This window comes from Enoplosus armatus, chromosome 11 (assembly GCF_043641665.1).
Source record: "Enoplosus armatus isolate fEnoArm2 chromosome 11, fEnoArm2.hap1, whole genome shotgun sequence".
NCBI lineage: Eukaryota > Metazoa > Chordata > Actinopteri > Centrarchiformes > Enoplosidae > Enoplosus > Enoplosus armatus.
In genome coordinates, this window is record NC_092190.1 from 4777378 (window position 1) to 4800622 (window position 23245).

At 41.0% G+C, this 23245-nt stretch overlaps 1 protein-coding gene across 2 annotated transcripts in view; it reads left to right on the top strand.

Annotated features, from left to right (window-relative positions):
- xpo4 (exportin 4) overlaps positions 1–23245 on the top strand; it is a 53137-nt gene that overhangs the window by 23892 nt on the left and 6000 nt on the right. For both annotated transcript variants that reach the window (XM_070914794.1, XM_070914795.1), the window contains exons 8-16: positions 6162–6319; positions 14986–15160; positions 15902–16078; positions 16327–16469; positions 16770–16915; positions 18005–18182; positions 21497–21656; positions 21855–22024; positions 22741–22915. In XM_070914794.1, coding sequence (XP_070770895.1) covers positions 6162–6319; positions 14986–15160; positions 15902–16078; positions 16327–16469; positions 16770–16915; positions 18005–18182; positions 21497–21656; positions 21855–22024; positions 22741–22915 — 1482 coding nt within the window. The remainder of the gene's footprint in view (positions 1–6161; positions 6320–14985; positions 15161–15901; positions 16079–16326; positions 16470–16769; positions 16916–18004; positions 18183–21496; positions 21657–21854; positions 22025–22740; positions 22916–23245) is intronic.

Genomic DNA, 23245 nt, shown 5'->3' on the forward strand with positions numbered 1-23245 from the left:
ATGCTGAGATGTGGGAATGCAGCTACATCACGAAAAACGAAACACAAGCAGTCAGATGGTCTGACAGGTTTTGAGCAAACTGCCAGGTTAGCTAAACTTATTTTGAAACAAAAGAAGGCAGACTGATATTGTTACACAAACTGTCTGTTATAAACATCCATCGACTTAACAGACCGACTTCTTTGTCGAACTTTGACCTGCCGTACTTGCCGTGTGCGCACAGTGTTTCTGTGCAATGAGGGATTATTAGTGACATTTCAGGTGTGCTCACTCTGTTTGACCTCCAACTAAATGTATTTAGATATTCTGATAAACTGTTGGCTTGTTTACAGCCTGTCAGATCATCTGACAGCTCGTGTTTCTTGTCATGCAGCCGCTACACTTTGATCAGTAGCTTGGGGCGGGAGCGCGCCGCTGTAAAGGAGCCCTAGTTACCACTCTGAGATTCAGGGATAGAGTGATTGAAGATGGATGGACGGAGCAGGGGGAGGACAAGAGTGAAAGAAAGAAGAGTTGAGAGAATGAGAAGAAAAGAATCAGGGTAATGGTAAGAGAGTAGAGAAATACAATTTAGAGTGAAACGTGGATGCAGTTTGCAGGAGGAGGTTTGGGGATAATTGGGCCATGGTAGATTGAAAAGGAACAAGACCCCGGTGATTGTTGGCCCCCTTCAAAATAAACCCACTCCACTGTTGTCAATTCAACACCTCACTACCACAGTGCACACCCCGACTCCAAACCAAAAGAAATGAAGGAGAAGAAAAGGAGAGTGCACAAAAAAGCACACACAAGCTGCAGCGTCTGTAATTTTGGCCTCTGCAGTGTGTTTTTGTCTGTTTGTGTTTCTCTGGGTTTTTAGTTTCTGTTTGGCTCTGAGTGATTAGAGAGCAGCATCAAATTGTGATTTGAGTGTGTACCCACATGCAAACACAAACATCTGGATGCGTCTTGTTTCATCGCATCGAATGGGCATTTATACATACACACTACAGTAACACTGCAAACACACACATGCACACACCCCACCACTCCGTGCATGCGTTTATTCACATACATTTAATACACATCCAACCGTGTGTAAACATTCTTACACACACACACAAACCCACATATGTTTTATGCAGACACGCTGTTATTCATGCAGATACACGTTCAGAATTACATAAACAGACACTATAGCACAGAAACACACACACATTTGTAGTTAAATACTTGTGAGGACCCTCACTCACTTATTACATTCCCTAACCTTAACCATCTGCAACCAAGTACACACACGAGGCTGAATGTTTAGTTGTGTGTGTGTGTGTGTGTGTGTGTGAACGGCTTACGCTGTAGCTACAGTACAGAGCTTAAATATGCATGTAGCCTCCTCAAAACTGTAACTAAAAGCTGGGGCTGTGGCAGCTACAGTGATACCACATGGAGACCAACACAACCGTGACTCATCAGCATGAGCTGCTTGTGTTTTCTGCTGCCGGCGACCCACGGCCAGCAGACTTTACTGGATATACGACATGCGACGTGTCCGTGGACAAAGGCTGATATACCAATGGAGCTAGCCTGCACTGTGCCGACGGCTCGCCAAAGCATGTGGAGACCCAACAAACCACCAATTCCCAGTATCTTATCTAAGAAACGAATGTCCACTGAATCAGTAATGAATTAAATATTTCTGTGTGGATTCCTACATAAACATTTTGTGAGAATATTGTATAAGCAAATTAATGAGTACCACCACTATGGCAATAGTTCAATATTTCATTCTCTTGATTAGCCAAAAACATGAACTCCATTGTGGTGTTTATCAAAACATATTGATTTTCCAGAAAATGTACTATAGTATGATATATATCGCTATTGTGTTGAAAACCTACCCCTTGTCCTCACAGAGATAGAAGTAGAAGAGCACACACAGTAAAGTGTTTCATGTTTACCCAGTAAACACAATCAGTGTGGAGTGCAGGGACTGATGAGGCTGCAGCAGAGGCTGATTCTCTCTCTCTGACTTGGCCTGCAGGCACACAGTAACCCAATCAGGGAGAGGGAGAGGGAGAGGGAGGGATGGTGGAAAACAGCGAGCGAAAGACAATAAGTTGGAAGCACAGTGTTGATTTGAAAAAACAGAAAGATGAGCCTCTGAGCCCCCCGAGGAAACAGACACCAGGCTTTGTCTCCTTCTATAAATATCGTTCCTCATCCCCTCCCTTTCTATTTCTCCCATACCCCTCTTCTGTCTTTCCCTCTCCTCTTCTATCACTTAGCTCTCTCTCGCCTCCTCCTTCATCCTCTTTCCTTCACCCTTTCCCTCACCTCATTCTCCACCTGCCTCTCTCCATCCCTCAGTTTTCTGTCATTATAGCTAATTTTCTTTCTCTTTCTCTTCGCTTGACTCTCTCCCTCATTACCTATTGCCTTTTTATTTTCTACCCAATTCTATTCTTTCTCTTTAATAGGTATTGATACTTCTTTGGTATAGACCAAAATGTGTCTGCAGTAAGCTTGGTGTTGAATAGGATTTTTATTAAATCTGAATCCAGTATCTTCAAATCCTTATCCTTTCAAATCTTTTATCAAATGTATTTAGGTTTACTGTTCAACATTTCTAAGTAATTAAAGTTATAAATAACCAAACTCAAAGAGTCAGTTGCCCTTTTATCAGCTTCTTTTTTTTTTGGCTCAGACAGCAGGAACACTGCTGTTTTGAGTGTTAGTTTAATTAATGTTCACAACATTTAGCAACAAAAACTCCAACTTGGAGAGAGCACAGTAACGTTTAAAAAAAAAATTATTGATAGAATCTGCCGCCAGCTCCTGGTATGTTAGTTTTTGCCTAGCTCAGAGTATGAAAACTGTCGGGTACCTGAAGTTAATCGATGACTCGTTTTAGTCATTTTTCAAGCAAAAATGGCAAGAATTCGCTGGTTCCATCCTCTCAAATGTGATAATTTGATGCTTTTTTTTGTCATATGATAAATGAAACAACTTTTTGACTCTCAAAACAAGTCAATGTCAATTTACAGACATCAACTTGGGCTCTGGGAAATTTTGATGAGCGTGTTTCATTATTTTTTGACATTTTATAAAATAAATGATGGACCCATTAATTGAAAATTTGGAGTCATCTTTGTTTATTCTTTTATCTTTGACAGTTTCTGTTTATGTCATAATTTTGCCAATTTTAGACTTTTATTTAGGCTTTGCATTTTTGCGGCTTCTTTAACATTTGAGACTGCTTGTTTTGGTATCGGTACTGAAGCACCGTTATCATAGTAGCCTCTAGTATCAAAAACATTTCAATCAACACCAAACCCTTTTTGTTTCCCCACTCTGGGCCTACTGGTACTCTATTGGTATGATGTCCTGTCTGCTGCCAAAGCAAACTTAATAAGCACTGAATTAGCAAGAACAGCAACAAATGCTTCTCTGATACCAAATCCATTGATTAATCAGTGTGCAATATCTACTGTCGTCTGATCTGCATACCCAAAATGTTCCATATTGTTGTATCTTGTTCTCTCTCCGTCCATCCATCCCACTCCCCGCATACTGACACTCACACACACACACACACACACACACACACACACACACACACACACACACACACACACACGTTGTGTATCTCTAACTATAGTCAGACTCAAGGCGACTGACATTACTGGCATCGCATGGATCATTCACTGGTGCAGCTGCTTTTTCAGAGCGCTGTTCAATCCTTTGGCCTTGCACTACCTCTCCACCCCCCTCTCTCTCTCTCTCTCTCTCTCTCTCTCTCTCTCTCTCTCTCTCTCTCTCTCTCTCTCTCTCTCTCTCTCTCTCTCTCTCTCTCTCTCTCTCTCTCTCTCTCTCTTGCTCACTCACCCGTCACCCCCCTCCTCCTCCCCCTCCACTCACTGAGCTCTTCCAGAGGATGACTTCACGCTCTGGAAGAGGGCAGCAGCAGCAGCGAAGACTCTGGTGGCTACGCTACGTTAGCATCTGAGATCTCTTCCCAGCAGTGTGGCTTACGACCAACCAGGCACCCCAGCTGGAGAGTAGACAGAGAAGAGGAGGGGAGGAGTGGGGAGAGGCAGCGGGAAAGAATTTAGGGGGGGGAGGAAGTGAGAAGGGGAGAGGATTTCAGAGGAGGAGTAGGAAGAAGCAACAAGGAGAGGGGAGGCTGAAAGTTTGATTGCTCCTGCGATGGGGCCATGCGCTGGCATAGTGTGTAGAGCCAGTGAAGAAGCACTCACTCTGGATTTAAAAGGATGACAGTTCAAGAGGCGGGAGAAGAAGAAGAAAGAGGAAAAGAGCTCGGACTGGCTGAGAAGAGAGCCACAGCTCACAGGAGGAAGGCAGTTGAGCTTCAGACGTCCACACTGTACCGTCAGTGGAAACATGTTGCTGAGAGGCTGTGATGACTCGCAGTGCTTTTGCTGCTGCCGCTACCTTGCTGTATGTGTGTGTCTGTCCGTGTGCACAATTTCAACCAACAATGCCTCTTCTCTTGTCGGAGTGTGACAGCTCAGCACGGAAAAACCCAAATCCCACAACTGAACAGAAGCTCAGAACTGAGATGAGACTAAATGGAGCAGATCTTTTCCATCAGGAGCCGGATCCCTCCACTCTGGGTTTGATTGAGGCTGTCTGTGGGCTCAGACGAGCTCAGTGATTGTTTGTTTGAGACCGGGGTCACAGTGTCTGAAGACAGACGTGTTGAAAATCAATTCGCCATTCCGCTTCGCCTTGCTGGGTAGTGGGTGACACCAGTGAGTATTAATCCAGCCTGGTATCAGATGATCTGCTTTTGAAAGCGGCGGCAGGAGGATGAGACAGGTTCACCCTTTTTGTTCTTTGTCTACGACTTTTCTATCTCAAAGTGGTAATTCTTTGCTGTTTATTTGAATTAAGCAAGAAGCATAATAGCATCACCTGAGCCATCAGGGCAAAATCAACACTTGTAGATAATATAAACAAACAGGAGACAAATGCCTGCTCATCTCAAAGTATCTGCAGGGATTGAATAGTCTTAAAAAGCATTTAATTCAGTTCCCTCAAATAAAGGCTTTAGAAAGTATAAAGAAGTCTTGAATCTCATTTACAAAGGTCTTGAATATCCTACCTGTTGTAGACAGTAGCATTAGCTATAACACTATTATCTGCCGCTTATCTGGATCCAAGTTAGTGGCAGAATTATAAATTATATTTGAAGGAATTACTGTTATATACAGTTAGGTTTTCTGTCATTCTACATATCCTAAAAGGGAACTGCAGAAATCCTGTCATCTGTGTTTTAGCAATTGATGGAGCAAAGCGCACAGGTTGGTCGCTTATGCTAAGGAAACTATTACTGGTGGTAACTACAGTAGATCAGTAAGATATGCCTGAAAAGATAAAGGATCATTTCCGTGATTAGCATCGTCGTTAATCCGGCATGTTTTTTACATCTGGTTGTTTGAAAGGCAGGTTGACTTTCATTTGACAATCCTTGGCTTGCACATGTTGCCACAAAATAAATGCTTCCTGTGAATTCATAATCGTGACTTTTGACATTTTTAATTTTGGTTTATTGTATGTCAAACTGCACCTGTTTTTACAAATTAAGTTGTCCAAACTTAAAAAATGTTTCCTCAGAGCACAGCACCACGTGAGGCAAAGCCGTCACCATTTAAAAAGTTTTTTGTGCTTATTCTCCTGTTTTCTTTCGTCTATAAACACACAAATTCTCTGCTGAGAGGTGTTGTTTTTGTATGAGCATTTTAGGACTTGTACGGTAAGTTTATTCTGCTGTTATCTTTATATTTAACGATGCCTTGCAGTCGCACAGGTGGTCATGAGAATCAGGGAGGATTTGAGACACCGACACAGACTCATACTACGTACTCGATGTAGCTTTCTGTCGTTATTAAAAAAAAATCCAAAGGGAAAAAATGGAAGCTATCCTTGTTTTCTCTTCTCATGTTCCAGGTGGGCAAGAAGACAAGACTGAAATGATCTGTGCTTTTTCAGCAAATTGTAAAAAGTGACATTGTGCAGAAGTTCTTCCCACATATTTTTAGTCTGTCTGTCTTTTTCCCAGTGCACTTATTTCCATCTTATATCCAAAGTTCTGTACAAGTTCTGCCGTTGATACGATTCCTCTTTGGAATGAGACCGAAATTTCTTCTCTCCTCTTGCAGGTACACAGGAAGATTCGGGAGGACTCGGACATGGCCCAGGACTCCCTGCAGTGCCTGGCCCAGCTGGCCTCCATGCACGGGCCCGTCTTCCCCGATGAGAGCGCCCAGGTCTCCTACCTGGCCCACCTAGTGGAGGGTCTGCTCAGCATGATCAACGGGTCAGTTTGTCACTCTGCTGGAAAACTGAACATATAGATTGTCAGTAGTAGCTTGTGGTAGTAAAGTAATGGAGATCATACTGTGTGTACTTGTGGAAGTGGCTCTGTGGGTGGTAATGTCCGTCAGTAGGTCGGTCCACAGTCCACATTCATATTCCCAGAGGATAGATCCCAAATCCCCTGACCTTTACTCTAGCGCCACCATGAGGCTTTGAGTGAAATGTCTCAACAACTATTGAATTGTTTGCCAGGAAGTTTTAGTACAAATATTCCCCTCGGGAATTGTAATAACTTTAGTGATCCCTGACTTTTCATCAAGCTTCATCATCAAGTCAAAATTTCATGCTAAACTAAGATAGTGAACTTTATACCTGCTGGACGTCTGTATGTTAGCATTGTCATCGTGTGTGCGTGTTAGCCTGCTGACGTTCACATTTAGCTCAAAGAACAGCTGTGCCTGAGTACAACTCACAGAGCTGCTAGCCTGATACAGCCAGTTAAATGTTGCCATCTAGTTGTACTCTAGCTTGCTGATTAAACAGTGATGGTGTTGGCAGATCAACACACTGTAGTGACCACTCTTTCTACATTCAATTTAAGGATTGGACCAGCACAGTTTCTCTTAAGAATATTTGTTGAATGGCGACTGTTGATAATCTGCAAAACCTTCACATAATATCTGCTGCACTGACAGGTGAGGCTTTAGAAATAACAGATGGAACTAATACAAACCTGCCTATTGAAAGCGGCTCCCCGGGGGATGCAGGCGTTATTACACATTCACTGCCCTATAATAGATTAGCTTTCCCTTTGCTAAATTAATTTTATTGTGAGGGGATGTACTGGAAAATAAAGACATTCTGGGCGTAAAAATCTCATCAAGTCAAAAGACTGTATTTACAAAATAAATATGGCTATTGAGTGCATGTAAAACCATTTTCCTTCATTGATTTCTTATTAAAACAACATTGACCACACAGACGGAGTTTAGTAAAAAGCAGATTAGTAAAAACTGATCTTTAATCTTTGATACAGCTCAGATGTACATTATGTAATAAAGGCTGCATATCTGCCTTTCGTATGTTTAATCTAAATGCAATGCTTTTATAAGACCTCAGGTGTCCATGTCCTGCAAATGTTGTAGCATTCAGAGAGCGGGATCAGTAAGCACAGTTGCTGTGATATTACCTTGGCTACAGTCTCAGTAGCTGTTTGTCTTCCTCCAGTATCTCAAGGATTTCATGTTTCTTAAATTCAGAGTCTCAACAAGTGGAGGCCAACGCAAGCATGTGCAGTGTGACTCATACCGTACCATTTCTACTTTATTTACAGGAAGTAATTGCTTGTTGAGTCTCTGTTTTTAATGGCCTCTCATTCTTGCATCTGCACACACTATGGGAAACTGGCTGGAGTGGGAAGAGCTTGTCTTCCAGTTCAGTAACAAATAGAGTTAACCAGGAACTTATGTTTCCCAGTTTCCTCTAAAACCAAATTTATGGATCAAATTATGCCTTTATTCTTCTCACAGAGACACTGTTTTTTCAACCAGAGAGGAAAATCATCACTAGCAACCACTCAAACACTGGTAAATAGAGTGTGGGTGTGTTTACATGTATCAATCCTACAACCGCTTAGTAATCATCCTCTAATCTAATATAGAGCTGCCTGACCATTATGATGAAACTGGACTGTTTCCCAATTCTAGCTGGAAGCGCTGCTTTAATGAACCTCAATACCATTGAAAGTTGTAGTGAGTGGCATAACTCTCCCTCCCATTTAAAACTATATTTCTATTTAAATAACACAGCTAAACTAAATCTATCTGGTAACTGTGGATCCTTGTTTTCTGTACATCAATTACAAGCAGGAGGCAGGCATCAACAACAAAATGCAATTTCAAAAATGTTAGGGGTTAGGAAGTGTTGGGAGGTAAGACGATATATATTCTGTGAGACAATATGTTTATGGTCATAGATTTTTTTTAAATAGGTATCTGTGGTCATATTAGATCACTGCGGGCAATGATGCATATTTGCTGAAGAAGCTAAAACCAGACATCTGGTTCTTTCATCCATTGACAATTTCTCAATTGATTTTCCAGAAAATTCACTATATTACGTGTATGTATATTATCATTATATTATATTACAATAAAGAAATTACATGTATCATGAATCTATATTGTACACTCTTAGTATTAGGTAAATATTAGGATTAGACAATTAATTTATACAACATATTTAAAAACACAATGTTGTTTCAAGTTCAAAATATGAAAAGATAAATAAAATAAAATGACATTTACAAAATGAAAACAAAGAATACACATAAATGTAGGTTAGTAGGAAACTAAACTTTTTATATCTACCACCTTTCTTGAGCATGATCACAACATCATCACAATAAAAGACAACAGCAAGACATAGAATACAGACACAAAACAACCACAAACCACAATACTGCAGTTATTGGCCAGAAAAATTACGTTCAAAATTTGAGAAAGTGTAGTCATATAAACGTGCTATTACATTTCAATTAATTTGTCACTTTTGTTTTCCTCAATGACAAAACAAGAAAGCATTATTTTTCCCCCCCAGATATTCTAAAGAAAAACAAAACTGATAAATAAATATAACATGAATATAGGTTGAAACCAGGGCGGATTGAAGTCTGAAGGGAACTCAAATCAGATCTTTCGTTAACTGCTGTGGTCAAAGACTTGAGGCTGTGATCTAAATGTATTTTTCAGTATCACTGGTGATACTGTGAGAGTGGGTGGTGAATTTTGGCCTGTTGACAAAAAACAAAGTTAGCTATTGCCCTTGTTTCAGCATTACTGCGCTTTCATTACTCATAAAGCAGCAGATGCATCAAAATGGCAATAGGTTTCCTCTAGAATAGATTGTGTGTGTGTGTGTGCTCCAGTGTTCAGCTCAATTTATTTTGCTGAAAACGCCTTTACTAAGCAGGACTGAACCTGGGTGTTCTGAGCAAAGGAAATAAATGTTTTTCATTCCCCAAAGCTCAGCTCAAAGCCAACTTTCCTCAACACCTCACATTTGGTCAATCTTTCTCATATGAAGCTGTTCCCTGTCACATCCCGTAGAGGTGTCTTTTTGGACTTGTGAGTAATCAGAGCTTCCAATCCGAAGTAATGCCAAGTAAGGTCTTGAGCCTTCGTTTAGTCAATCTTCACTGAACTGGCTTTCTTCAAGCAATCATTACTAAAGCGACCTACAGACTATATTTTTACCTTTTAGATTAAACAAGACCACATAAAACCAATATTTGGTGTATATGTTAACTAGATTGTAAGTTGTACTGGAGGTGATTCATGACTGACATGGTTTGACTGGTATTGCGTGAACTGGTGTGGGCAGGTGTGTGGCGTTAAGGCAACTGAGCCGCAGGGCCTCCTCAGTCCGTGATTCTTGTGTCGCCTGCTTGTTAGCAGAGGTCATGCGAAGAAATAGATCTTCTGCTGAGAAACATTACGAGTTGTGTGAGCCTGTGGCTGTGTGGAGCCTATTGATTGTTCCTGTGTGTGTTTTGGGCTTCAGGAAGATGCATTAAAAGAGATTACTGCTCTGTTTTTAGCAGCAGGATGAGGCGGCAGTTAGCTAAAGGTTAAGAGAGAAGCCGTATTTTAGACTGAAAGAGTCGACAGTTTGAGACCTATACCAGCTTCAAAAGATTAAAAGGGGAAACACTCTCCTGTTTCACGCGCAAAAACTTTGCCCCAATCGTTCATGTATTTTTTTTACCTCTTCTGTTGTAAAAGGAGTCTCTACTAGGGCTGCAACTAGCGATTATTTTCTCCATTAATCGTTTGGTCAGAGAATATTGAAAAATGTCCATCACTATTTCCTAAAGCCCAAAGTGACGTCTTCAAATGTCTTGTTTTGTTTGACCGAGAGTCCAAAATCCAGAGATATTCAGCTCATTGTGATATAAAGCAAAGTGAAGTAGCAAATCTGCACATTGGAGTAGCTTTAACCAGAGAATAGTTACAGTTTTTGGGAGGAAAAATTACATAAAGATTAATCAAGTTATCAAAATAGTTGCAAATTTCTGTCGATTGATTCATCAATTAATTGTTTTAGCTGTAGCTTCTACTAAAGAAGAATCTGTACCTTTATACATGTAAATCTAAGTCGCTGATGAGGGAAAATGGGCTGGTTGTTTGGTTCTTTGTGATTTCTCTCAAATGTTTTGAGTTAGTTTAACCCGTAATGCAGCTTTTTAATGCAGATTTCATTAGAACTTGACTCGCTGGATGTGATCAGATCATCCTCCCATAATTTGATCTCCTGTTTTATCTGCTTGGTTTTGACCTACAAGACCACAAGACTTTGCTGTAGTAGCTCCTCACAAACATTGTGGCGTTGCTGCCTTTGTATATCTTTATCCTCTCTGCAAAACTGGTGACTAACACTGAGCTCCTCTGTATCCAATCTGAGCTGCAGTCAGTTCAGATCAGGTGCATCTTAACTCTCAGCTAGCTAACATCAACCTTGGATTGTGACCTTGCATCTATTTATGTATCAGTCCCTTTTTATTAATTCAATTTGAGTTGAATTGAGAACTGAAGAGTTGATTGAAGTGTTTTCAATCAAGCCTAATTCCTCACTTCTTTTATTGGAGAGATCTGATGATTGGACTGAAGTAAGCACATTTTCCGGAAGAAAATATGTGGCTATAATACATATGCAACGGTCAAGTGTAAGAGCACAAAACAAAGTACTTCCAGCCACAGTTAAAGGAGCTAATGGTGAAATACAATTTAGCCATTAAAACTAATTCTCCTAAATATGATTTTGATGTTGAATGTGAAAGATTTCTTATTTCTTTTAAGAGGTAAAAGATATATATATATTCGAAGTCAAAAGACTTATATTGTTCTCATTGCTTCAACTTTGAGTCGCTTTCAGGTCATATCTTCACAAACTTTCATAGACTCAATGTCTGAATTTGACTTCTTGTTTTGATAAATTTCCTGCAAAGTGAATCAGAATTATGGCCCCACAACCACAATGTATGCTTTGATTTTTAAACAGATGATACTCAACTTTACCTCCCTGTCAATCACAAATCACCTTGAGGAATTTAAGTGTTGGACGGTTGTTTGTTCCAGCTCAATGAGGATAAGACCCACTCAGCTCGACAGTTAATGAAAAATTAAGTTTGTGCAAAGCAAAAGTAAGCCCTCTTTTGGAAATCATTTTAGACTCATCCCCACTGACTTATTTCAACCAGCTTTTAAAATGCAATAAAAAAGGACTAAATTGTCTGCAGTTGGTTCAAAATGCAGCTGCAACATTTGTAACAATAACTAAGAGGAGAGAACACATTATCCCCATTTTTTATTATCCCTCCACTGGCTTACAGTTGCCTTGAGAATACTATTTAAGGTTTTATTGTTCAGTCATAAAGCCTGAAATGGATTTGACCTATTTTGTCACCATGGCCCCTAAAAGATGGAATGATTCAACTTGTAAACTACTCTGCAGCCTCCCTGTCCTTCTTAAAACGTCTCTGTAAACTGGCCTTAGGGCTTGGGTTCTTTTTTAAATTTTAGTTTGGGTATAGATACGAAACAAAACTTTTTTGATACCTCACAGTACTTTCTCAAATGTTAAATGTTGTCAAAACACAAAATTAAAAATTTGAATTAAATCAGTAGCTGTCTGTTGAAAGAATAAATACACAAGAATCTGACCAGACATTTGATGCCAACTGTGGGTCCAATACTTGGTGCAGCACACACACACACACACACACACACACACACACACACACATTTGTACCAAAAAAGTGAGCTTCAGTACCCAGCCCTACTTTTAATATTTTACTAGTTGTATATAGTTTTTTAATCATTATGTGGTGTTGTCTAAGCACTTTGTAACTATAAAATAATAGGTTAGTAGAGGTTTTTGATAGATATAGCGGTGTTCATGGGAACTGTGTGTTAGACAAAGTGAGACAGAGAGAGAGAGATGAATATCTGGGGCCAATAAGCACAGAAGAAGTATTTTATGTTCATTTGTGGGTGTGTCTGTAGTTAAAGTGGTTCTGACCTGAATTAAGGGGCCACACTCGCATGTATATATAACTGAGACAGACAAGCACTTGAATGTGCACACGAGCTTGTTGTGGACCATGTGATTCAGTGAGTAGGGGTCTCTCTCTCTCTCTCTCTCTCTCTCTCTCTCTCTCTCTCTCTCTCTCTCTCTCTCTCTCTCTCTCTCTCTCTCTCTCTCTCTCTCTCTCTCTCTCACAGGCTCTCATTCACTCCCTCTCTCTTCCCTCCTCTCCTGCTCGGTCTGTAATCACCTATTCTTGGAGCTTTTTTCCAATTGCCTCATCGGAAAACCATGCGGAGAGGGATGGCCGATCTGCAGTGATTGAACAGTTCTGCTCGCAATTTAGCTCCATCTGATAGGGGTTAGCAAGGCCTCTCTCACACAGTGTTCCTCTCTGACTGGGGCTGACTGTGGAAAGGTGCGGCAGTTCAAACACTCGTTCAGGATTAAGACAAAAATACACAGAAAACTTCAGAGGTGGTGTTGGTTTTTGTAGAGGGGCTAAAAGAGGTTTTCCCCTTGAGCGTCACGTCATATTTAGACTTTCATCTTATTAACTGAGCAGAAAAGTTGGAAACTTCTTGAGGCAGACGCTGTGACTGCCGAACAGGTTTGCAGTATATGCATCATCGTATAAGAACTTAAGCCTGTTTGGTTTAGCTTCCAGCTGAGTGGAGGGGCACGCGCTCATGAGCAGAGCACCGACGATAATTCAACAGCCAGATGTTATCAGTCGATCACATGTATATCGGTGTCAGCATTTACGTCGGCCGATAAATAACAAGAAACCGCAGTACAGAAATGCCAAAGATAAATGCATGTTTGAGATGATTTAGAAACAGTAGACATGTAGACCAAAGCTCAGAACATATCTTGGTTACAGTTTGATTTGAAATTTGAAGGATCCTTATCAGAAATGTGTCTTTCTGTTGTGTATTTACGTAAAAAGAATATCAGATTAATATCATTCAGATATTTTCTCCCTCTAACTCTCAAATGTAGCAGAATTAAAGATAAAATGAGAATTCATCAAGATTGTCTGTGACAACGTTTAAGGAAACCTTTTTTTTTTTCATGAATAATATTAACTCTGTAATGCTCTCCTGCCTAAAACAGTGCCATGTTTGTGGTGATGCACATTGATGATTAGTTTTTGTGGCCTTGATAGCTTAAGCTTACAGGATAATGCACTTTGTGTTAGGTGGTTGTTGCCCTGGGGGGGCTGCAGCTATAGAGAGACATAGCTTGTAAAGTATATTTTAAATTGGAAAGTTCCACTCACTTTTTTTTGGATAAATCCCAAATCTTTCCAGTCTGGTGTCCTCGTTTGTGACTTGTTTTGTTCTCGATTTTGTATTGTTCATCTGGAGCTTTGTTCCTCGTACGTCTCTCTCACACAGTGAGTTTTGTTTTTGTTTCTGCCTCATCTGCCTGCTCACAGTTTTGTCATGAAGTGTAACGCAGTCCTGTCATTTGTTGATGCATCTTTTCGGAGGAAATTCAGAGCGCTTTGTGTGTTTCAAATACAGAGGAGAATTGTTCCAAACGAGATTTCATAGAGAAATGAATGGAAGTTGAGATTTCAAGATGGTTCATCGAAGTGCTTTACAGAGGTATAGAAATACATTAAAAATAAGACATAAGAAAACATTAAAATTGCATTGAAAAGACAATAAAAACAAAAAACAAGCAAATAAATTGTCATTAGCATTTACCTCAAAGCACCACTGTGCATAAGTACATTCTCACAGAGCCACTTGCATGGCTGTAGACTCTTGTTAAACAATATTTGACACCTGATTAAACACCTTAAATTGTGTTAAAAACATGGCTGCATTACCTCCTCTTGTGCTCCTCAAGTGTCCCTTCACAGTGATCGATCAGGCTCTGCGGTTAGATTTGTCCAGATAGTGTAGAATTTGAATCACAAGCCACTTTTATATCTGGTTTTAAAATTCATCAACATATGAGCAAAATATGATTTTAGCGTGTCCAGACCTGTCACTTCATGATTTATGGTTTCATCTCATGATAAAAGTCTCTTTAAAACAGGAAGTGTAATTACAGCCAGTCTTCCTATCATCTTGCACTCTGTGTACTGTACTATGAGGCAGAAATACCATGAAAAAAAAAAACCTCAGATGCAGCTGTGGAAAACTGCTCAGGGGTCAAGTTGCCCGCGAGTTTTGGTTAAGGATCAATTTTCATGCCTGTTTCCAAACCTCAGCCACCAGCGGGGAAACTGGAAAGTGACCCCAGTTTAGCCTCAGCCTCACCCTGGAGAGTGGAAACTGTCCTTCCTCAGGCCAAAGCACGGGTTTGACAATGGAAAAGAAGCAGTTTGGACTTTCTTAACCTTTTCTGTCAAGAGAGGGAAATTGATTTTCACTGCTGAATGTAATGTCAGAGGCAGATGGATTCTAAAATTCACAAGGCATCAACATGCTGAGTTTTTATTTGGCTGGTGTTAAAAATCCCTGATTCTCCCAGCTGCATTAATCTTGGCACTCTCTTTATTCGTATCAGGGTCAGGAATCGGTCAGATCTTTTCTTTAGATCACATTTTATTATCTGCATTCCCAGGATTGAGATCGAGGACTCTGAGGCGGTGGGCATCTCCAGCATCATCTCCAATCTGATCACCATGTTCCCTCGAAGTACTTTAACGGCGCTGCCCAGCGACCTCTTCACCTCCTTCATCAACTGCCTCACGCTGCTCACCTGCTCGTTTGGACGCAGTGCCGCCCTCGAGGAGGTGGTGAGTAATAACACCTTCATCTCTCTCAGCCCTCTCAAAAAATCAGATCAGCGTGTGTTTACATTAAGGTTCATCAACGAGAACAAACCCAGAGGTGTTTGATTTGTTTTTGTAACCAGAAAATATAACATCTGTCATATAAGTGGCGTCATTTTTAACATTATAGCAACTAACTTTTCTTTCCTTCTGATCACAAATCAGATTAGATTTTCTTAATCATTGGTTCCCAACCTGTGGAAGCAATGTTGACTTGAGACTGTTGCCGGTTGCAGTAGTCTCCAGGTTGCGACCAGTTCATCCAAATAATGATTTTCTTTGTTTTATTTACTATAGTATATATAAGTTCTTGCACTCCAGAGAGTTTTATAGATGGTTGTATCAGATCGTAAGCTGATTGTCAAAGAACCAAAAATCCCCACATAGTATTGATTACTTGTGATTACTCACTTCATACAACGCTTCGATTTGTCTCAAATAAATTGACTACAAGTGATTAACAGTGAGCAGGATTTGTTGCTTCTTTCTTTATTTTAAGACAGACAGCATAGATTACAGGAAAATCTTAGAGGAAACTCCTATCCTGTTTGTTATCCAAGATTGGGAACCACTGGCCTCACTATTGCTGTTGATGAGCTTCCTGAATTCATTGGAAATGATGGAGATGGCTGTTGTTGTCATGAACCCATGAAGAGATGTGAATAGTTTCATTATGAAAAATCGTTGACGTTTGGTCTTTCTCAGCTGGACAAGGACGACATGGTTTACATGGAGGCCTATGACAAGCTTCTGGAGTCGTGGCTGACGCTCGTCCAGGACGAGGAGCATTTTCCTCGCGGCTGCTTCGTCCAGCCGGCAGTCCAGGTCTTCAACTCGTACATCCAGTGTCACTTAGCTGCTCCCGACGGCACCCGGAACCTGGTGAGGCTACAACTACGTTTCACCTTTCATTCATGATAATGAACTGTTCATGCCTAGTGGAGGATATTTATGCATTCTTTATTTTACCGTTTTAGTGTACATGTAGTGTGTGTTTTCAGATTTCCACATCAGTATGGACATAGAGCCATGATCACTCTCTGTCCTCCTCCTGACATGTTAAACTTTTTTTCTTTCACGCTTTCTATTTCCAATTCATAAAACCCTGAACAACGCTCACCTCCCCTCAGTCGGTGAATGGCATATCGTCTCATGAAGAAGAAGAGATCAATGAGCTGCAGGAAGACGACAGAGAGCTGTTCTCTGACCAGCTGTCCAGCATTGGCATGCTGGGACGTGTGGCCGCTGACCACTGTATCCCCCTGCTCACAAGGTAAACACAGAAAACTTCTTCATGAGCTCTTCATGTCCTTTCCTGCTGTGATTTTGTGTGTTTTGTATCTATATAATGAAAACACACAGGCGGGTTTTGTGACAGACATTTCTTCAGTGACTCAAAGGTGCATTAAAGATGTATGTGGCAAAGCTTCATTTTCTTTCGGTATGATTGTCCTTTTGTAAAAATCTGCACACAACTTGTATAATTATAAACTCACCGGAGCTTTAGTGTGACCTTGGCTGCAGCGGAAACTGTTTCCCGTGTTAACATTGGTCTCGTGACCTCGTCCTGTAGCCTGCTGGAGGACCGGGTGACGCGGCTGCACGGTCAACTCCAGAGGACCCAGCAGCACCTCATGGCCTCATCAGACCCCGGATCAGTTGACCGAAAAGTCCTGGACGACCTCTATGAGGACATCCACTGGCTCATACTGGTCTCAGGTCAGCATCAGGAGGTTCATCTTCTTCTCTCTGATGTTTCTGATTGCACACCTGTATGTGTACACACTCACTACATGGATCAGATGTGACATTTAGTCTGTGTTTCGTGTGTGTATAAGTAGTGTACAGTATACTTTTAGATATGTAAATTAAAATGAAATTTTAGAATACACACACACACATACAGGAAAAGGAACATATAAATGATAACTTTACTGGGAAAAAGCAATATAATTAAACAATTCACTATTTAAAAATGCATACATTTAAACTAGACTCAAGTATAACGGGCTCCAAACATGTATATATGTATATACTTGGGGGGGGACAGAGTGAAGTTATACTGGTTCAGGTTCCATGAAGGCTTCACACTATTTAAAAACAAGTGCATACAAAGTGAGGTACTGGAGGCACTTTGAAAAAGTTAATAAAAAGTCATAAGATGTTTTAATATACTAGAATGTGGCTGTTTTATAGTGCTCACAAATGACTTTTCCAGTGCATTTTATTCCACTAAACTGCCTTTATTTGTGAACAAGACAGAAAAACAGAACTCCACCCGATGCTGTGGGTTTGTGTTAATGAAATATTGTCTGAATCAGCATCATTAAAGACAGTTATGCAGATTCCTCAACATTAACTTACCATTGCACCACTCTGCCTAAAGGAGCCGCCTTTAAAGAGGAAATCTGTGTTTTATTGTTATTCTTTTAATGTTCAGGAGATGTACAATAAAAGACTCAAACTGGCACATTTGTGTGTTCTGACTTTACACCCCACCACTGAGAAGTTTTGTTACGATGTTGAGTCGTTTTGAGTTGATTAATTGTTTGGTCTATAAAAGGTCTGAAAATAGAGAAAGATGTCCATCACAATTTTCCAGAGAAGTTGACATATTCAGATATCTTTGTTTTGGCTGACCAACAGTCCAAAACCCAAAGATATTCAATTAACTATATATCTAAAATATTCAGAAATGAGAAGGTGGGAATAGAAGACTTTTGGGCATTTTTGCTTTAACCCCCCCCCCCCGACTGATTATGAAAATGATTGGCTATTAAATCAATTAATTTTCTGTGCGCCCCCCAGGGTATTTACTAGCAGACGACCCCCAGGGCGAAACCCCGTTGATCCCCTCAGAGGTGATGGAGTTTTCCATCAAACACTCAACAGAAGTGGACATCAACACGACGCTGCAGATCCTGGGGTCGCCGGGGGAGAAGGCCTCGTCCATACCGGGCTGCAACCGCACAGACTCAGTCATCAGGTACTCTTTCTGTTGTGTTGTTGATGTTGTCAATTGATTCTTTTGTGTAGCGCTCACGTGGCTCGGGACATTTTTGAGATGCTGCTGAAAAATAAGTCCGCTTAGGAATCCAGTGCTTTATTTACAAGATATGCTTGTTTTGTCTTCTGACTTGTGAAGTTGGCCAGTCTACCAAACACTTTGGCATTGAAGACCCTAACCAGGTACATCACAGAGTAGAGACAATTAAATATAAAGTCAATATAAACTAGTTCACGTTTTGGCAATTGGAAGCAAACTGATTTGCAAATATTTATTGTCCCATAGTTTTTAGTGTCAGATTTCCAAGAATTTAGTTTAATATTTATTTTATACTGGATAGTTTTAAGCTTTTATTCTTTCACTTTTTTGCCTTCAAAAGACTTATGAGCCAATTATTTGGGTTGAGGAACTTTGAAGTTTTGTATTTTACATTGTGCGAAAGACTGCTGTCAGACAGATCGCGGTGTTGGAAGAGATGGCACTCCTTTGTGTCCAGGCAGTCCTTGGATGTTATGACAGTTCATCTCACTTTACCAGCCAGAGCCAGAGCCCATAAAGCTGCCCAGAATAGACTTCCTCGCTGTCCGTGGCTAGTTGGACTTCCAAGTGTTGTCACAGTTATTGTCCTATAAAGCTGAAGGTGGGTTAGTTCCTTCACACTCACACTCGAACGCCATGTGAATGTGCAGCCAGTAAAACGCAGTAACAAAGACCCTCTCACTGTGGTTTATAAAACTGTCACTGCTATAACATGGGCTCACTTTCACATAAACTGTAAGGATGAGACACATGGAGGTGTGTCCTTCAGAACCTGAGCTTCCTCAAAAAATCCACAGGGACCAAAAATAAATGTGAACTCAGATAGTGATTCTTTTCATTATCAATGAATCTGTTAATTATTTTGTTTGATTCCATCAGTTGTTGTTGTGTATAAAATGTCAGAAAATAGTGAAAAATATCCAACATAATTTTCCAGAGCCCAAGGTGACCCCGTCAAACTGTGTAACTTATTAGACCAACAGTCCAAAACTCAACTCGATATTCAAGATTTACGATGATTTAAAACTGAGACAAGAAGCAAATTCTCACATCTGAGAAGCTTGAAATAGTGAACGTTTGATTTTTGTTGCTTGATTGAATTACTTAAACAACTATACTCAATTATCAAAATTGCAGTAGATTCGTTTTCTGTTGATTTTAAAATGAGGCTTGTCCTGACGCACTTGCGTCTAGAAATGTGGATATCAGCCTCTGATCACAGCTACAGTCTTTACAGAGACACACACACACACACACACACACTTCGTTACATGCAATCAATCAGTTAAGCATCTGACAGAAAAAATGTTTGACAATTTTGATCATCCATAAATCATCAACCTTGTTTATCAATACTGATTACTTGTTATATCAGTTTAAATTAAATATCTTTGGCTTTTGGATTGTTGGTCGGATGTAACATGTCAGCTCAGGGCTCTGGTCGGTTTTGTTTTTTTTACTGTTTCCTGACATTTTGTAGATGGAAAGTAACTGTGGGATTAATCAGTAATGACACAAATGTTCCTCCCCATGTGGCTGTCGAACGTCAATACAAACTGACTGCTCTGAAAACACACCAACATGTCATAGAATGGACTCGGGGATGTGAAGCGTATCTGCTGTTATCAGATGGGATTTATTTTTCAACAACTAATTGTGCAGCCCGACAGTGTGTGACTGCGGTGTTTGAAACCTTGTGCAGTTCAGGGCTGTTGGCAGTCACTCTGGATGCTCGTCTGTTTGTGTGTGTGTGTGTGTGTGTGTGTGTGTGTGTGTGTGTGTGTGTGTGTGTGTGTGTGCGCAGATAATCACAGTGACCACAATAGATAGTCAGTGACATTGTCTGTTGAAGGTCATTGAGCCCCTGTGTTTTCTAGATTGTTCGTTATGTAGAGGAGTGTGTGTTCGTTGTGTGTGGTGGTGGTGGGGGGGGGGGTGTGTGTGTGACAGCAATGACAGAGGATTGCAGAGACGAGTGGTCCACGGCATCAGGTTTCCTAACAGCGAGCGGACGACCCCGGCTCCGTAAATGTCAGCGTGGTTTTGTTTTCTGCAAACAATGTGAAACTGTGCTCTGTCCTCGTCTGAGGGGGGCGGACCCATAAGCTGCTTTAAGCCCTCTGTCTCTCTGTCCTTTATATCCTGTGTGTGTGTGTGTGTGTGTGTGTGTGTGTGTGTGTGTGTGTGTGTGTGTGTCTGTGTCTGTGTGTCTGTGTGTGTGTGTGTGTGTCTGTGTGTGTGTGGACTTGACTCTTTCACACACACACAGGGCATCAGGATGATGACTATCTAGATCTACTGAGGTTTGATCATTTTGTTGTGGGGGTGGATGATTTGACTTGAAATCACAATGAACTGTCACATTTCCCTCTGCAACAGTGAATGAAACTATATCTTATTATTAATTACACCTCTGCACGAGAATCTCGTCCTCGCAGGGCACCATTTTGTTCCAAAGTTACTGACATGGCATCATTGTTTTGAACCAGCTCCTCGTCATTCATCTGCACCTGCACCCCCCCCCCCCCCCCAATAATGACAAAACAATGGCACCCAGCACGAGTTACGTCTAGTGTGAAAACAAACTAAGAGGCGTGTGTTTTTCCCATTAACTCATCAGCTGGTTGTGTGAGCTCACAGGGCCTATAAGACATTTCAGAATGAATACTTGTGTATGGTGGGGGTTTTTTTCTAAGATTATTCATAAAAATTAGATCTTTTTCAATCAAGCAGTGACATGGTTTGTATGGTGGGCCTGATTTACCACATAAAGGCATGAAAGTAGTCTGTATGGGGTCGATTACAGAGGATTACACGATCGCACGTCTGTCAGACGAGCCGTGCAGACCTCTTGTGGACATGGGCAGATGACAAAACTAACACGGATGCAGAGACGATAAATGTTGCTTTACTGTTGCGAACATTGTGACATCTAGGCCAAAATGATTTTTAAAAAAGTATTGTTCACTCATGAATAAAAAGCTGCTTTTTATGTTGTCTCTCTGCTGAGCTCCTTATCTTGTCATAACCTTGTTTGTATCGTCTGATCTATTTCAGTCTTCATTTTTTTCTTCTCTTCTCAACCACTACCCCTGTTCTCATGCCTTCTCACTCTTTTATCCCCCAACCTCTCATCTTTCTCCTTCTCTGTCCTCTTCATCTGTCGTCTCGTCTTCTTTTCCCCCATGTTTCTTCTTCTTTGATTATTTCAGCTTTAAATTTCAACTACCCTCTCTCATATTCTTCGGTCACAGGTTGCTGTCAGCTGTGTTGCGGACGTCAGAGGTCGAGTCCAGGGCCACGAGAGCGAGTCTCACGGGGCTGCTGAGCCCACAGATGGGAAAGGACATCATGTGGTTCCTCAGACGATGGGCCAAGACGTACCTGCTGATGGACGAGAAGCTCTACGAGCAGGTATGAGGCTCTCTGCTGCTCCTGTGTTCCCCCATAGCTGATATACCTCTACATAACATCATATATATAAACCATCACATCCCATCTCTGTCAGCAGTCACTACATCACACACTGCAGTACGTCTTTCCTCCACAGTAACAATAAACCAGATGTTTCTCCACCAACTGTCTCATCTTTTTTTTACCGTCTTCCCTCAGATCAGCATCCCCCTGAGCACAGCGTTTGGTGCAGACACCGAGGGGTCCCAGTGGATTGTGGGATATCTTCTGGAGAAGGTGATCAACAACCTGTCTGTGTGGAGCTCAGAGGCGGAGCTGGCCAACGACACCGTTGAGCTGCTGGTGACGCTGGTGGAGAAGAGAGAGAGGTGGGGACAGTGATGGAGGGCTGCAACGATGAGTCGATCAGCAGAATTTTTTTATTTATTTTTTTTTAAGGAAGAAATGCCAAAAGTCTGTTTCCAGATACTTAAATGTGAATATTTTCTGGTTTCCTTCATCTTTTATGATTGTAAACTGAAAATCTCTGGTTTTTGGATTGTTGGTCAGACAAAACAAGACTTTAGAAGATGTCACTTTGGGCTTCAGGACATTGTGATGAGCTATTTTCACTATGTTCTGAAGTTTTATACGACGATTCATCCAGAAACCGAGGTATCCTGACTTTTCCTTTAATGTAACCAACAGCGTTTCTGCTTGTTGCTCAAATATACTGAATAGTTTGAAGCCTCTTGGCTGCCCACAATTTAAAAAGGGGAACCATTGATCTGCTGTTCTGGTGATTACTCGTCATGTTGTCACTGTTGGGGGGAAAAAACTCTTCATCTCCAAAATGTCAGCTTTTCATGAAGTAGGAAATTGAAATACGCACAGAAACATCTTTTCTTTCAGTCAAAAATGAAAACATGGAGATCAATTTGATTGAGAAGGTTTTCACAGCAACATGCAGCTTGTGGGGATGGTTATTTTAAAGTGGGCGTTACTTTGTTAAAAGTGGTCATGATGGTGCAGATTGCGGGGGGTCACATCCGACCCCACCACACCACAGACTCTTAACAGACCCTCTGCCTCTCTGTCTGTTCAGGGCGAACATCGTGGTGCAGTGCGAGAGCTGGTGGAACCTGGCAAAGCAGTTTGCCAGCCGCAGCCCACCCCTCCACCTGCTGTCCAGCTCCGTGCAGAGGTCTCTGATGAAAGCTCTGGTCCTGGGAGGCTTCGCACACATGGACTCTGACACCAAACAGCAGTACTGGGCTGAGGTAAAGTTGGTTTTCACTAATAGACATGTGTAACTTGGTGCTGAAGATAGTTGTTAGTTGGAACCCTACACAGGTTTGTGTCTGTAAATATTGTTTCATTGATCATTCATTGAGGTGGACTAATCACTGATTCATTTATCAATGAAAGTACCCAATAACAGGTCCATAATAACAACATACATAACATGATTAAAGTAAATAATACAGACAGTAACTTCTTAAAAACTATATGTCTCCTTCTTCCAGTCTAAAATATCTAATACAGACAAATACGCCCCAAATAAAGTCTGAAAAATCAATTAAAACCATTCTGACAGTTGGCAGTAACAC